This window comes from Aotus nancymaae, unplaced genomic scaffold (assembly GCF_030222135.1).
Source record: "Aotus nancymaae isolate 86718 unplaced genomic scaffold, 86718_ANA_hifiasm-v0.15.2.pri h1tg000053l, whole genome shotgun sequence".
Lineage (NCBI taxonomy): Eukaryota > Metazoa > Chordata > Mammalia > Primates > Aotidae > Aotus > Aotus nancymaae.
In genome coordinates, this window is record NW_026988467.1 from 19,357,647 (window position 1) to 19,370,758 (window position 13,112).

Here is a 13,112-nt window from a genome sequence, read left to right on the forward strand (position 1 = left end):
AGGAGGCAGAGGCCTCAGTAAGCCGAGATCACACCATTGCACTCCAGCCTGAGAGACAGAGCGAGACTCCATCTCAAGAAAAAAAAAAAAAAAAAAGAATTAGAGACCCAGGCCCACTCGGCTTTGGGAACTCCCAAAACCCCTTGACTTGCAACCTACTAACTCCCTTCTCCCTCTGTGGAATCCCCTGCTTCTGCTCCTCCCCCTAGCCCGGGTTCCTTTGGGCCTACGGTTGACTGGGCTCAGAGTCCTTCTGGTCTTATCAAGCTTATCTTTCCCTCCTAATCACCCACTTTCCACCAAGCCGCACCCACCAGCCCAGTGATTTTCCATCTCCAGGCATGGATGTCAAGAGGACCCGCCCTCCAGCTTCTGGTGCTTAGCAGTCTTCATGTCATCTTAGATGCAGCCACAGGGAGAGGGAGGTTGATACCCCAGTGCCAGGGACGCCGGCTTCCAGGCCTGTGTCTGCCACTTCCATGAGGCATAGGCGCCAGCAGTCACGTCTTTCTGTGACATTTATCACAGGAGCAATGAAGCCTCATGTCCTTCTGTGTTTAACGCTGGTCTCCCACCGTAGAAGGGAGGCCCCATGGGGACAGGGACCATGGCCGATTTGCTAAGAGCTCTCCCTTCAGTGCTTAGCACATGGATGGGAAGACACAATATTCGTTTAATGGTGGCTCTCCCCTCTGGGCCTCAGTTTCCCTGCATATAAAATGAGCAGGATGGACCGAGTGAGTTCAGCCCCTCTCCAGCCCTAACTTGGTGTGATTCCAGGATCGAGAAGAAGCAACAGGCCCCTGCCTGGGCCTATTACTGTCATCAGCTTCAAGCCCTGTTGGAAGCAGAGGGAGGGGCATGAATAAATAATGAGCACATTTAAAATGCATTATGAGATTGTTTTCTGAGAACAGGGAAAGAGCAGGGGCACAGAATGGGAAGGAAGCAGAAGAGATGAGCTCAGAAAGGGGAAGCCTGGGACATGAAGTGATACTAACAATGAACACGTGCACAGCACTTTACAGTTTACCCCCACACACTTTCTCCCCCATCATTTCCTCCATTATCCTCCCAGCGGCCTGTGAGGTCTGTATCTGTAAAGCAGGTATAATTATAGTCCCATCTTATAGCAGAGAAAATTGGGGCTCCCTTGGGGTTCCCTTGACTGAGAACATGTAAGCTGGCAAGTGGCAGAGCGAGGATCAGAATCAAAGTCTCTGACTCTAAGTCAGTGCTCAGGCACTGGGCCAGCCACAGGATGCTCACGGAACACCCCTGCCCAGTGTAGAAGAAGATCACAAGGTCAGAGTGCCTGGGCGGGTGAGCCGCCAGCTGCAGACGGTTCCCCAGGACCGCGTGTTCTCCTCACAGTTGCTGAGTCGGCAAAACCGAACTCACACCCACCCATCTCATTTACAGTAAATCCGGTGGGTTGCAGAAATGGGACCTGAAACTGCCTGAGGGCAGCAGGGTCAGGGGACAGTGAGGGCACGGAAAGGGGTCATGGGAGGGGACTGCTGTGCCATGGGAGGGGACCGGCAGGGGAAGCCCTTCCCGCCTCTGGGGAAGGGAACTTCCGCTTCGACCGAGGGCAGCAGGCCCACGGCTCCTGGTCCCACTGCTGCTCAGCCCAGCGGCATCACAGGACACCGGCTTCCGAGGTGAGGACGGGGCTTGGCGCCTGGGGGAGGCTGGCAGGGCCAATATGGAAGAAAGTGTGAGCTTTGCGCCCCCTGCCTTGGAGCCAGCTGGGCTGTTTAACAGTGCAGGCAGCCGGGCCCCATCCCAGATCTATGGGACCCATCTTTCTGGGGAGTCTGGGAGTCTGCTGCCGGCCAGTGCCCAGCAGATGGGCAGGCCCTCAAGTGGACGCCTGCAGCCTAGGGGCTCTGGCATCACAGAGACTTGAGCTGAGTCCAGCTCTGCGTCGTATGCGTGGGTCATCTTGGGCAAGCCACCTAACCTCTCTCAGCCCGGCCCCCCCAGGGAGAGATCCCTCTCTGGGATGCTGTGCCCTACAGGAGATCAAGCTTGCAAAAACTTAGTGCATGCCCTGGCTCAAAATTTATCAGTAAACCAGACACAGGAGTGGGATTAGAACCCAGTCGCCCCTGCCCAGCCCAGCATTTCTCCAGCATCTTGCTTCTCGTATTTCCTCACACTCTGCTGAGAAACCTCAGCTTGACTCTTCCAAAGAAATAAGGGGACGTTCAGGTAGAGTTAGGATTCGTTCTTAGCTAGTACTGAGTGAATGCAATGTTTGTGCAGGGGGATGGGAAGTGGTCCTGCACCGGGGACCTTACTTCTTCGAAGCACCTTCTCCCGTCATCCTTCCGGCAGCCTGGTCAGGCTGAAATCAGCATTGCCAAGAGGCTCAGAGAGGTTGAGGCACTTGCCTGAGATTATGCTGCCGGCTGCACAGAAGGAGCTTTGCAGTCAAGTAGGCCTGACTCCAGGCTGGGGGAAGGGACTGCTGGGACCGAAGGAGATGGAAAGGCCAGAGCTGGGGGGAAGACGGGAGGAAGCTGACTGGTCATGATGATGGGCTGGCACAGGCAGGAGGCGGGTAAACCAGGTGAGTTGTAAGCCCTAACCCAAGCCTGAAACTCGGTGGCTTTTGAAATGGGCTAGAATCAGCATTTTCCCACTCCCCCTACCCCTGGCTTCTCCAGGAAGCCCAGGTCCCATTGGAGCCCTTCTCCCCACCCACTCCACCCACCAGCTGGTCTCAGCGCTCCACCTCTGGCTGCCTCCAGCTGACAGAGCCCCTCCCTCTAAGCCCAGTCTCTCCAAGGGATTGTCTTTTTTTTAACTTCTCCAACCATCTTCCCTTCTGTTCAACCACTCAGGAATTCTTGGATGACAGTGAGAATAATAAAATAACTAATATTCATTAAGCACTGCCAACATGCCAGGCTCTGTTGGAAGCTGTAACTCATATCCTCGAGCCAACCCTACAAGGGAGAGAGTAGCATTATTCCCACTTTATAGGAGGGCCAACTGTGGCCTGAGAGGAGTGATTTCCCAGGTCCCTGAGCTAAGGAGCAGCAGAGAGCTGGTGTGAATCCGGACGGTGCTGCTTTCCTTGTGACACTACAGGCTCCCACTGTCAGGTGAATGTTTGCTGCCTACAAAGAGCAGCGATCATTGTGGTGGTGAAAGCCAACTTCACTGAGCCCTGACCATGTGCCTACCACTACTCTTAGTGTGTCCATTCATTAGTCCTTGTATCAGGCTGTCCGGCTTCAAAGTTTATGTTTTAACCACCAGGTGCAGTGGCCTCTTAACGTAACACTGAGTTTTAAGATCTAATGGATATGAGTTTGACTCCCAGCCACACAGGAGCTGTGTGACTTTATCAAGGTGCTTGCCCTCTCTGATCCTGTTTCCTCATCTGTAAAATGAGAAAGCCAGAGAGCATTCTCAGGGGTTGAGCATTCAAATTACATGAGATAATAAACCATTTGGCTCAGAGCCTGGCCCATAAGTGCCCAACTTATTAAAGTTGTCAAATTGCCATTGTGTAAAACCTTCAGCAAGAGCAAGAATGAGAGCGGATGCTTTTTCAGGGCTAAGCAGGACCACGCCCCTGAGCCGTCCTCTCTTCAGAGCACAGAGTCTGACAGAGTCTAAATCCATCACCAGCAGACCCTGGCCATACTCATCTTTACAGCTTCCCTTTCCTTGGTGCACAGGGTCTGGCATAGCTCAGGGCTTTGAGGAAGAAGTTTATCAGGACTAGGCTGAGGGGCTGAGGCTAATTTGTAGATCATAGGAGCCAAATAGCAGGCTTTTCTGGTCCCAGGGAGCCCTCCACATGCCAGACCCTGGGGTTGGTACAGCCAGCATGAGGCAGAGAGGGTAGGGGTCTGCCCACAGCCCTACCGCTAAATCATTTGCTGGTGATTTTGGGCAGGTTGCTTTCTAAGTTCTGATCATCAGTCTCCTCATCCGAGAGATGGGAAATTCATCATAACCCCCTTCCCCAGAGTGTTGTGAGAATCGGGGAACAGCAGCAACAGCAGAAGCAGCCACAAGTCCCAACGAGAGCTCGGGGCTCGGGGCTTTGTGACTCTTTCCCATCCACGGCCTCACCTGGGTCCCTGTGGCCACTCTGGGAGGTGGGCAGAGACCGCTCTGCTCCCCGATTTTAAGAGAGGATACAGTTCAGCCTCTGAGGGAAGGCTTCCCGGAGGAAGAAGGCTTTGACCTAAGCCTTGAATGGTGAAAAAAATTTGAATCTGGGCAAAAGTGGAATGGGCTGCTTCAAGAGGTAATGAGCTGCCCGTCACTGAAAGGATGCAAACTGTGGATGGAAGAGCCCTTGGCAGAGATGTCATTTCTTCACACTCTGCTGAGAAAGTTCAGCTTGACTCTTCCAAGAAAAGAATGTGATGTGGAGATGGAGTCGTGATTGGTTCTCAGGACTGAGTGAACGCAACGTTTGTGCAGCAGGGGAGTGGCATGAGGCACTGCACGAGGGACCTTGGCAGAGGCATCATTGAGGAGACTGAAGAACAGGCTGAAGGGTCCTCAGGAACTTAAACATGGAAATACCATAAGCGGTAATTTCTCTCCTAGGTATAAACCCCAAAGAATTCAAATCCTCGTTCACAAATGTTCATAGCAGCACCCTTCACAATCGCCAAAAGGTGGAAACTTCCCAAATGCCCACCAATGATGAGTGGACAAAGAAACAGCCAAGCGAGGTGGTGAGAGCCTGTAATCCCAGCTGCGCAGGAGGCTGAGGCAGGAGGGTCGCCTGAGCTCCAGAGTTTGAGACCAGCCTGGGCAACACAGCGAGAACCCATCTCAACAAAACAAAACAAAACAAAAAAACAAATTGTAATCTAGTCCGTAAGGGGAAAAACACAACTGTACGCCCACTCTCACACCACAATGATCAACACAAAGACTCGTGACCAAATGTGGGGGGTTTCCCCCGACACACCGAGCAAGCAGCCAAATCTGCTGGGTGTCTTTCCATTCAGTTCTGACACTACCCAGAGATAGCATCAGACCCCACAGGCTGAGAGCTCAGTCCCACAAGACTGCTCCCCCTCAGACGCCAGTTACAAGCCCAGGCCCCCAGAACTTCTGACCAGCAGCTTCATGTCGGGATTTGTTCCCACAACCCCCTCCTTGGGTTTGGTTTCTTTGCTGGAGTGGCCCGCAGAACTCAGGGAAACACGTTTACTGGTTTATTATCAAGGATACTACAAAGGATACAGATGAGGAGATGCCCAGGGTGAGGTATGAGGGAAGGGGCATGCCAATGTCACACCCAGGTCCGTGGGCACGCCACCCCCCAGGAACCTCCATGTGTTCAGCTATCTGGAAGCTCACCGAACCTAGTTTTTGGGATTTCATGGAGGCTTTACTATGTAGGTATGGTTGATTAAACCATTGACCATTGGTAATCAACTTAACCTTCAGCCCCACTCCCCTCCCCAGAGGTTAGGAGGTGGGGCTGAGAGTAAACCCTCTAAGCCTGCCTTGGTCTTCCTGGTGACCAGCCCCATCCTGAAGCTACCTACGGCTGCCAGCCATCAATCAATCATTAGCATACAAAAAGACATCACTTTGAAAATTCTAAGGATTTTTGGAGTTGTCTGCCAGGAAAAGGGTAGAAGACCAAATATGCACTTTGCAATATCACATGTATCCATACAATGGAATATAAACAGCTATAAACAGGAATGAAGTACTGATACGTGCTACAACATGGATGAACTTTGAAAACATCACACTAAATGAAAAAAGTCAGACACAAAAGGTCACATATTGTTTAACTCCATTTACATCAAATAATAGGGATAGGTAAATCCATAGGGATAGAAAGCAGATCCGTGTTTATCAGGGGCTGCGGGGAGGGGGGTTGAAAAGAAACTGCTTAACGGGCATAGGGTTTTATTTTGGGGTGATGAAAAGTCTTGGAACTAGATGGAGGTGAGGGTTGCATAAGACTGTGAATGTAACACCGCTAAAATGCTCGCTTTCAATTGGTTAAATTTAGGTTGTAGGAATGTTGCCTCAATTACAAATATATAGGCTGAGGGTTAAACTGGATGAACTTTAAGGCCACTCTGTCCCGAGAGCTAACAGCATGGGATGCCGGCCATGCTGACCAGTTTGAGACAGCCCACCAGCTTCTTCCTAGTTCTCTGGGATTTAAAAGCGGCCAGCACTGCTCTTCTGCCAGAGTCACAGCTCTGAGAATGTTCCACCAGCAGAGATGGCCCGGTACGCTGGCAGGGACCTCGGCTTCATTCCTTCCTGCGTGACTCTGAGCACGTGACTTAGCCTCCCTGTGTCCTCTTTAGTGTAGGAATCACAGTAGATGCCGGGATGCTTGAAGCATGCAAGGGGCCTGCTCATAAGTGGCATCGCACCCTGAATTCAGAAGCTCTACTGAACAAGAGCTTTGGGGGAATAAAACCCCAAACTCACAGGAGCCTAGTTGCCTCTCCAGTCTTGCGTCCTGTCCGTTGAACCCTCGCTCCCCTCTGCCATACTGGCCTCCTGCTGATCCTCAACATTCCAACCCCTGTCCTACCTCTGGACCTTCTCCATACTCTTCTGTCCTCCTGGAATATTCTTGCCCCCACCTTTTCTGAACCTTCAGGTCTCAGCCTAATCATCACTTCCGAGAGTGGCTTCCCCTTGGAGAAGCATTTCCTGGTGGGAGGACCTCCCTCACAAAACCCGCCACCTTCCTTCCACCTCCAGCCCAGTTACTCAGCCTCCTGGCACATTTCCCTTCCTTTCAGAGTGCCAACATAGTCTATCACTACTTCTATTTACTTCTATGCTGACCTGTTTATATATGTTTCTCCACCAGGAGCACAAGATCATGAGGGCAGGGACTGTATCTGTCTTGTTCTTCACTGAATCCCCAGAACCTTGCACAGGGTCTGGTAGATAGGGGACAATTAGTGAACATGTGGGTGAAAGGATGAATGGAGAGATAGATGGAGGAATAGAGGGATGGATGGATGAATGGATGGATGGATAGATGGACAGTAGGATGGAGGGATGCAGGTGTGGAAGGATGGATGGATAGATGGATGGGTGGATGGATGGATGGGTGGGTGGATGGATGGATGTACAGCAGGATGGAGGCAGGGATGGATGGATGAAGGGATGCAGGGATGGAGGGATAGAGAAATTAATGAATGGATGGATGGACGGGGGATGGGTAGATGCAAAGATGGAGGGATAGAGAGATGGATGGATGGTTGCAGGGGTGGACAGAGGGAGGGAGGGATGGATGAATGGATGCAGGAATGGAGGGATAGAAAGATGGATGGATAGATGGATAGATGGATGGACAGAGGGATACAGGGATGGAAGGAAGGAAGGATGGATGGATGGATGGACAGCAGGATGGAGGAAGGGATGGATGGATAGATGAATGCAGGGATGGAGGGATAGAGGGATGGCTGACTGGCTGGATGGATGGATGCAGGGATGGAGGGATAGAGATGGATGAATAGATGGATGGATGGGTGGATGAATGGATGGATGGATGGATGCAGGGATGGAGGGATAGAGGGATGGCTAGCTGACTGGATGGATAGATGCAGGGATGGAGGGATAGAGATGGATGGATGGATGGATAATAGCATCACCATGGTGGTAACCTCTCACATTGTCTTCTCCTCCACAGGAGGCATCTGACTCGGTATGATGATGAAGATCCCGTTGGGCAGCATCCCAGTACTGACGTTGCTCCTGCTCCTGGGCCTGCTTGATGTCTCCTGGGCCCAGGGCAGCTGCACTGGGCACCCAGCCATCCCTGGCATCCCGGGTATCCCTGGGGCGCCTGGCTCTGACGGCCAACCTGGGACCCCAGGGATAAAAGGAGAGAAAGGTACCATGGGATTTAGGGACACACTAGTAATACTGACCAAGTTCCCATCTCCTGCCTCCCAAGTCACAGTTGCCTAACTTTGAGACCGCAAAAGCACTGGCAGATCCAGCAGCTTGCTGAACGCTTGCAGTAACTTTGCAGGGAGGGAATTCTGATTCCCATTTGACCGGCGGGAAAACTGGCATCCGAAAAGGCTACTGACTTACTCAAGGTAGCTCAGTGAATGTTGAGGGTGAGACCAGATCGTGGGTCTCTTACCATTAAATTCAGGTGGAGAGAGTGCCGCTGTTCCCACACAGTCCTGGTGTTAAACTTTACCTCCTGGGCAAGTGACTTCTCTCTGAATCACTATTTCCTCACCTGTAAAATGGGGACAATGATACTTTTGTGGGGTTGTCATAGGGTTCAAATGAGACTCCCTACTGTGAAAAGCCCTCGTAAATTGTGGTTTATTCACTCATTTAACCTAAGGTTATCCTGCAACCCTCTGTGCCAGTCACTTTCCTCACATAACTTCATCTAATCCTCACAATCCCACAAAACATCTTCATCCCCATTTGACAGATGAGGAGGCTGAGCCTCAGGAGATGTGACTCAGGCAAGGTGACACCTCTACAAATGGCAGATGTGACACGCGAAGCACACCTGTCTGTCCCCAGAGCCCATGTTCTCAGGCCCTAGTCTCCGCCACTCTACTGGAAAATCGGTTTCATCTTGTGTTGTGCCAAACCAAGGGGTAGTGGCTGCTTGGGGGGTGGGAGTGGAGTGAGAAGGATTCTAAAGTCCATTTCCAGGAGCAGCAAGACTGAAGGCCATGATTAATTAGGGATGCCTGCCAGGCGTGAGGGGTGGAGAGGGATAGCACTCATTATCCCCGCTCTAGCCTGAGCAAGGATCCCCATGCAAGCTGGGGAGGAGGGCCAGCCTAGCACCTTCCTCAGTGAGCAGTCATTTCGCTCCCCACCACCATCGGTCCCCATGAAGTTCAAGCATATCACAGACTCAGGAAGCTGGGCTGGAGGGAGACCCAGAGCCCCTCTCTGACACTGCCTTCTTTGTTTTATAAACGGGAAGCTGAGGCCCAGAGAGGGGCAGGGCTCTGCCCAGGGTCCCAGCACGTGCCTTTTTCTTTTGGTCTCAGTGATCTCATCTCTTTGGTGTCTGCTTTTCCAGGGCTTCCAGGGCTGGCTGGAAACCATGGTGAGTTTGGAGAGAAGGGAGACCCAGGTATTCCTGGGAATCCAGGAAAAGTTGGCCCCAAGGGCCCCATTGGCCCTAAAGGCGGCCCTGGGGCCCCTGGAGCCCCGGGCCCCAAAGGTGAATCGGGAGACTACAAGGCCACCCAGAAAATCGCCTTCTCTGCCACAAGAACCATCAATGCCCCACTGCGCCGGGACCAGACCGTCCGCTTCGACCACGTGATCACCAACGTGAACAACAACTATGAGCCCCGCAGTGGCAAGTTCACCTGCAAGGTGTCTGGCCTCTACTACTTCACCTACCACGCCAGCTCTCGAGGAAACCTGTGCTTGAACCTCATGCGTGGCCGGGAGCGCGCACAGAAGGTGGTCACCTTCTGCGACTACACCTACAACACCTACCAGGTCACCACCGGTGGCCTGGTCCTCAAGCTGGAGCAGGGGGAGAACGTCTTCCTGCAGGCCACCGACAAGAACTCGCTAGTGGGCTTAGAGGGTGCCAACAGCATCTTCTCCGGGTTCCTGCTCTTTCCAGATGTGGAGGCCTGACCTGTGGAGCTGCTTCACACCCACCCTGGCTCGCCCCGCCAGCAACGCGCACTCTACCCCCAGCCCCACCCCTTGCCCAGCCAATGCACACAGTAGGGCTTGGTGAATGTTGCTGAGTGAATGAGTAAATAAACACTTCAAGGACAAGGGACAGTGGTCTAATTCAACTATGCGTCCCAGCACTTGGCACACCATAAGTGCCAGGCTCAGAGTGTTGGTTACGTGAATGAATGAACCATGAATGAATGAAGGCCTCTGTCTGAGTCCTGCTCTGTGCCAGCCACACAGTGGGAGGCGGGGGTCGAACACCCACTATGCTCCCAGCAGTAGGGTACACCTTTTCCTGATTCTCCTGTTAATCCTCACTCTCTTCCTGGGAGAGAGGGCGCATCGTGCCCAGCTTACAGAAGAGCAAACTGGAAATCAGAAGGGATGCGGGAATTGTCCACAATCTCCCAGCAGGGCTGGGGTTCAAGGGCAGCTCTGCCCACTGATAATCTGAAACCTCTTTTAAAGGCAACATATCTAGGCCAGCCCCAAAAGGTGCTCTGTGCTTGTCCCTTCGCATTACCCCTACCAAGGATCAAGGGGTCCTCCTCCAAGGCTTTAAATGACCTTGGAACAGGAACTTTTCCCTTTTTTCTTCTCCCCACATGCCTTCCTCCCAGTATCTTCCCAGCCTAGCACAAACTCAGCCATCCAGTTAGAGCAAATGTCACTCCACTGCTCAAAAACCTTCAGTGGCTCCCCAGTGTCCACCAGATATAGTCCTAGCCCATGAACCTGGCCTTCCAGCCTCACTCTACTAGGACTTTCTGTCTTCTAAACAAGCCCACCTCGGTGCCCTTCACCTAGAAGCCTTCCGCGCTGCCCATCTACACATCCTGTAAAACCTCATTCAAGCCACCCCTCCTCCCTGAAGCCAGACCACCCTGGCTCTCGCACGCTCACTCCTCTGGCCTCCTCTAACCCTGGAGCGTGCACAGCCAGCATCTGGCTTCTCATCCTATCTCCCCAGCTAGGCTGTAGCTCCATACCCTGCTCACTTCTGAGCCGGCACAGAACCCACGATGGACAGCAGTCACTCAGTAAAGATTCATTGCTGGATTGGCTGAGACCACAGGCCTAGAACTCCAGAGTCCCGCCCAGCTCTGCACCTGCTCTCCTCAGTCTCTCCTACTAGCCCCACCATCAAGACCCTCAACCAATCCTGACCTGAGGTGGGAGGGATTTAAGATATTCCCGCCTGTGGCACCAGCCTAGCCTTCTGTTTGACTGGCCCATCTCTCAGGACTCCATTCATTGGGTGCAGCTTCTGCCCTATCTCCTGGGCCTGGGACCCGGTCTTGGTGACTTGCCCTAACCCCAGACTGTCCAACCAAGACCTAGAATCTTTTCTCCAGGAGCTGGCCCTTCTTTCTGCTGCTCCACCCTTTCAATGCAAACTGCCTGGCCTTTGAGTCTAATACTAAGAGTTAAGATGGTAATGGCCACACCACAATTGAGTCACTGTATCTAGTGTTTTGTGCACATGAGCTCATTTAATCCCCAACCACAACCCCTAGGAGGAGCATAATATCATCCTCATGTGGCTACATGACAAAAAAATATAAAACTCAGAGAGGGCAAGCAAGTTGCCCAGGGTCACACAGCTGACAGCTACACAGCCAGGTTCGGAGCCTGCTTCTGTTTGCCTCACAGTTCATCACCTCCTTGCCACCCACATCTGTTGAAGCCCCTTCTGCAGCACCCCCACCCTGCAGTCCCATGGCCTCTCACCTGAACCCATCTGACCTCAGGAGCATGTTCTCGAGCCTCTGCAGTTGGGTCCATCCATGCTAGGCTACACGACACGCAGGGGCAGAGCTGGCTTCTGGTGTCGAGCATGCGCAGAGCACCTCATCTTGCTGCACTGACCCAGGCGGAGCTGCCAGAGAAGTCAGAGCTCCACGCTCCTGCCTGCTTGTCTCAGGAGCTGCCGTCAGGATGCCCGGCTCTTCTGCAGGACCAACCCTCCTCTGACCCCGACCCATAAACCCTGACCCTGCCTCCTGTCCTCCACCAGACCCCCGCCCCCCCACAGTCGGGACACTCATAACAGTGCCCCTGTTGGGTTCTCCCAGGAGCTTTCAGACCTGCCAGAAATCCCAGCTCTGACCGTGCGTCCAGCCGTGCCCATCACAGTCCAACATGCCTTGCTCCATACAGACGTGCATGCGCCTCGACTCCTCACATTTATTTATTTATACTTATTTTTGAGACAGGGTCTTTAGCCTATGGGTTATAGTTTGCCAACCTGCTCTAGACCCAAATGTGGCTCTAACCTTGGAGAAGAGGAGCGGGAAGTTGGGCCCAGCGCTGCCTGACTCCCTTCTGACTACAGTGTGAGTCCTGGCTTCTTCAAGCCCGTTGATACTGACCCACACACCCCTCCCAGTGACCCACAATGCTTTGAGTCGGTTGAGAGAGGAAAGGAGAGGAAAGGGCCAAGATGCAGGAAGGTGGAGGCGTAATAAGCAGTGGTAACAACAGCTCGCAGCATGCACGGTTATATGTATTCATGTTAACCCATGTAACCTTTGCAATCATGCTCCCCTTTTACAGATGGGAACACCGAGGCAGAGCAGGTCAATGACTTGCCCAGCATTCTGCAGTTAGTTAAGTAACAGAACCAGCTTCCACGCCCGGCAGGTCAGTTCCGGAGCTGCTGCTCTGTCACTGCAGACAGGAGGATCCCCGAGGGGCGGTGCAGGTGGCAGTTGAGGGCACTGGCTCTTAGACCTGAGTTCAAATCCTGCCTGGGCTTCTCACTGGCTGTGTGGCTCCTGTCAAGTGACTGCCCCGGTCTCCTGTTTATTTGTACAGGGGTCTCCTGTTTCACCCCCATACAAATAAACAATGCAGCAGTGATGCCCTGACGCAGATCCTTGACGCTTTTCCTGGGTGAAGCCCCTAGATGTGGACTCCCCAGGTGAAAGGATATGCACCCTTTGAAGGCTTTGAAGTGTATTTCTAAATGGAGGGATGGGCTGTCAAAGCTCCAGGCTGCTCCAGGCTGCTGCCACCAGGGGGGAGCAGACGCCAAGACAAGGATGGCCTGGAAAAGGGGCGGGTGGTTACGTGGGACCCTGGAAACTCCTCCCTCCCTGCTCTCTTGTCCCCCAGCCCTTCCCACTCTCTGGGTGGGCTATGAACTTCCAGGGTGGTGGTGAGGTCAGCTTTCAAGACCCGGATTCCTCTAAACCAGCATCCTCAACCTGGGGTCTCAGCATCAGCATCACCTGGAAACTTATCAGAAATGCAAATCCTCTGGCCCCATCTCAGACTGGCTCAATCAGAAAATCGGAGGGAGGAGCCCAGTGGTCACCTGCCCAGGTGATTTTGATGCAGCCAGAGCTTGAGAATTGCTGCTCTAGACCAGGGGTTGCCTACGTTTTCTGTAAGCAACTAGGAAATATTTTAGGCCTTGCAGGCCACACAGCGTCTGT

The 13,112-nt window shown here is 52.9% G+C and overlaps 1 protein-coding gene across 1 annotated transcript; it reads left to right on the top strand.

Moving 5' to 3' along the window:
* The first annotated feature begins 1,556 nt into the window (after positions 1 to 1,556).
* On the top strand, positions 1,557 to 9,771 carry C1QB (complement C1q B chain). The gene is made up of 3 exons (XM_012440116.3): positions 1,557 to 1,664; positions 7,673 to 7,876; positions 9,050 to 9,771. The coding sequence occupies exons 2-3, from the start codon at positions 7,690 to 7,692 to the stop codon at positions 9,622 to 9,624; spliced, it is 762 nt and encodes a 253-aa protein (XP_012295539.1). The 5' UTR covers positions 1,557 to 1,664; positions 7,673 to 7,689; the 3' UTR covers positions 9,625 to 9,771.
* Positions 9,772 to 13,112: the final 3,341 nt, after the last annotated feature.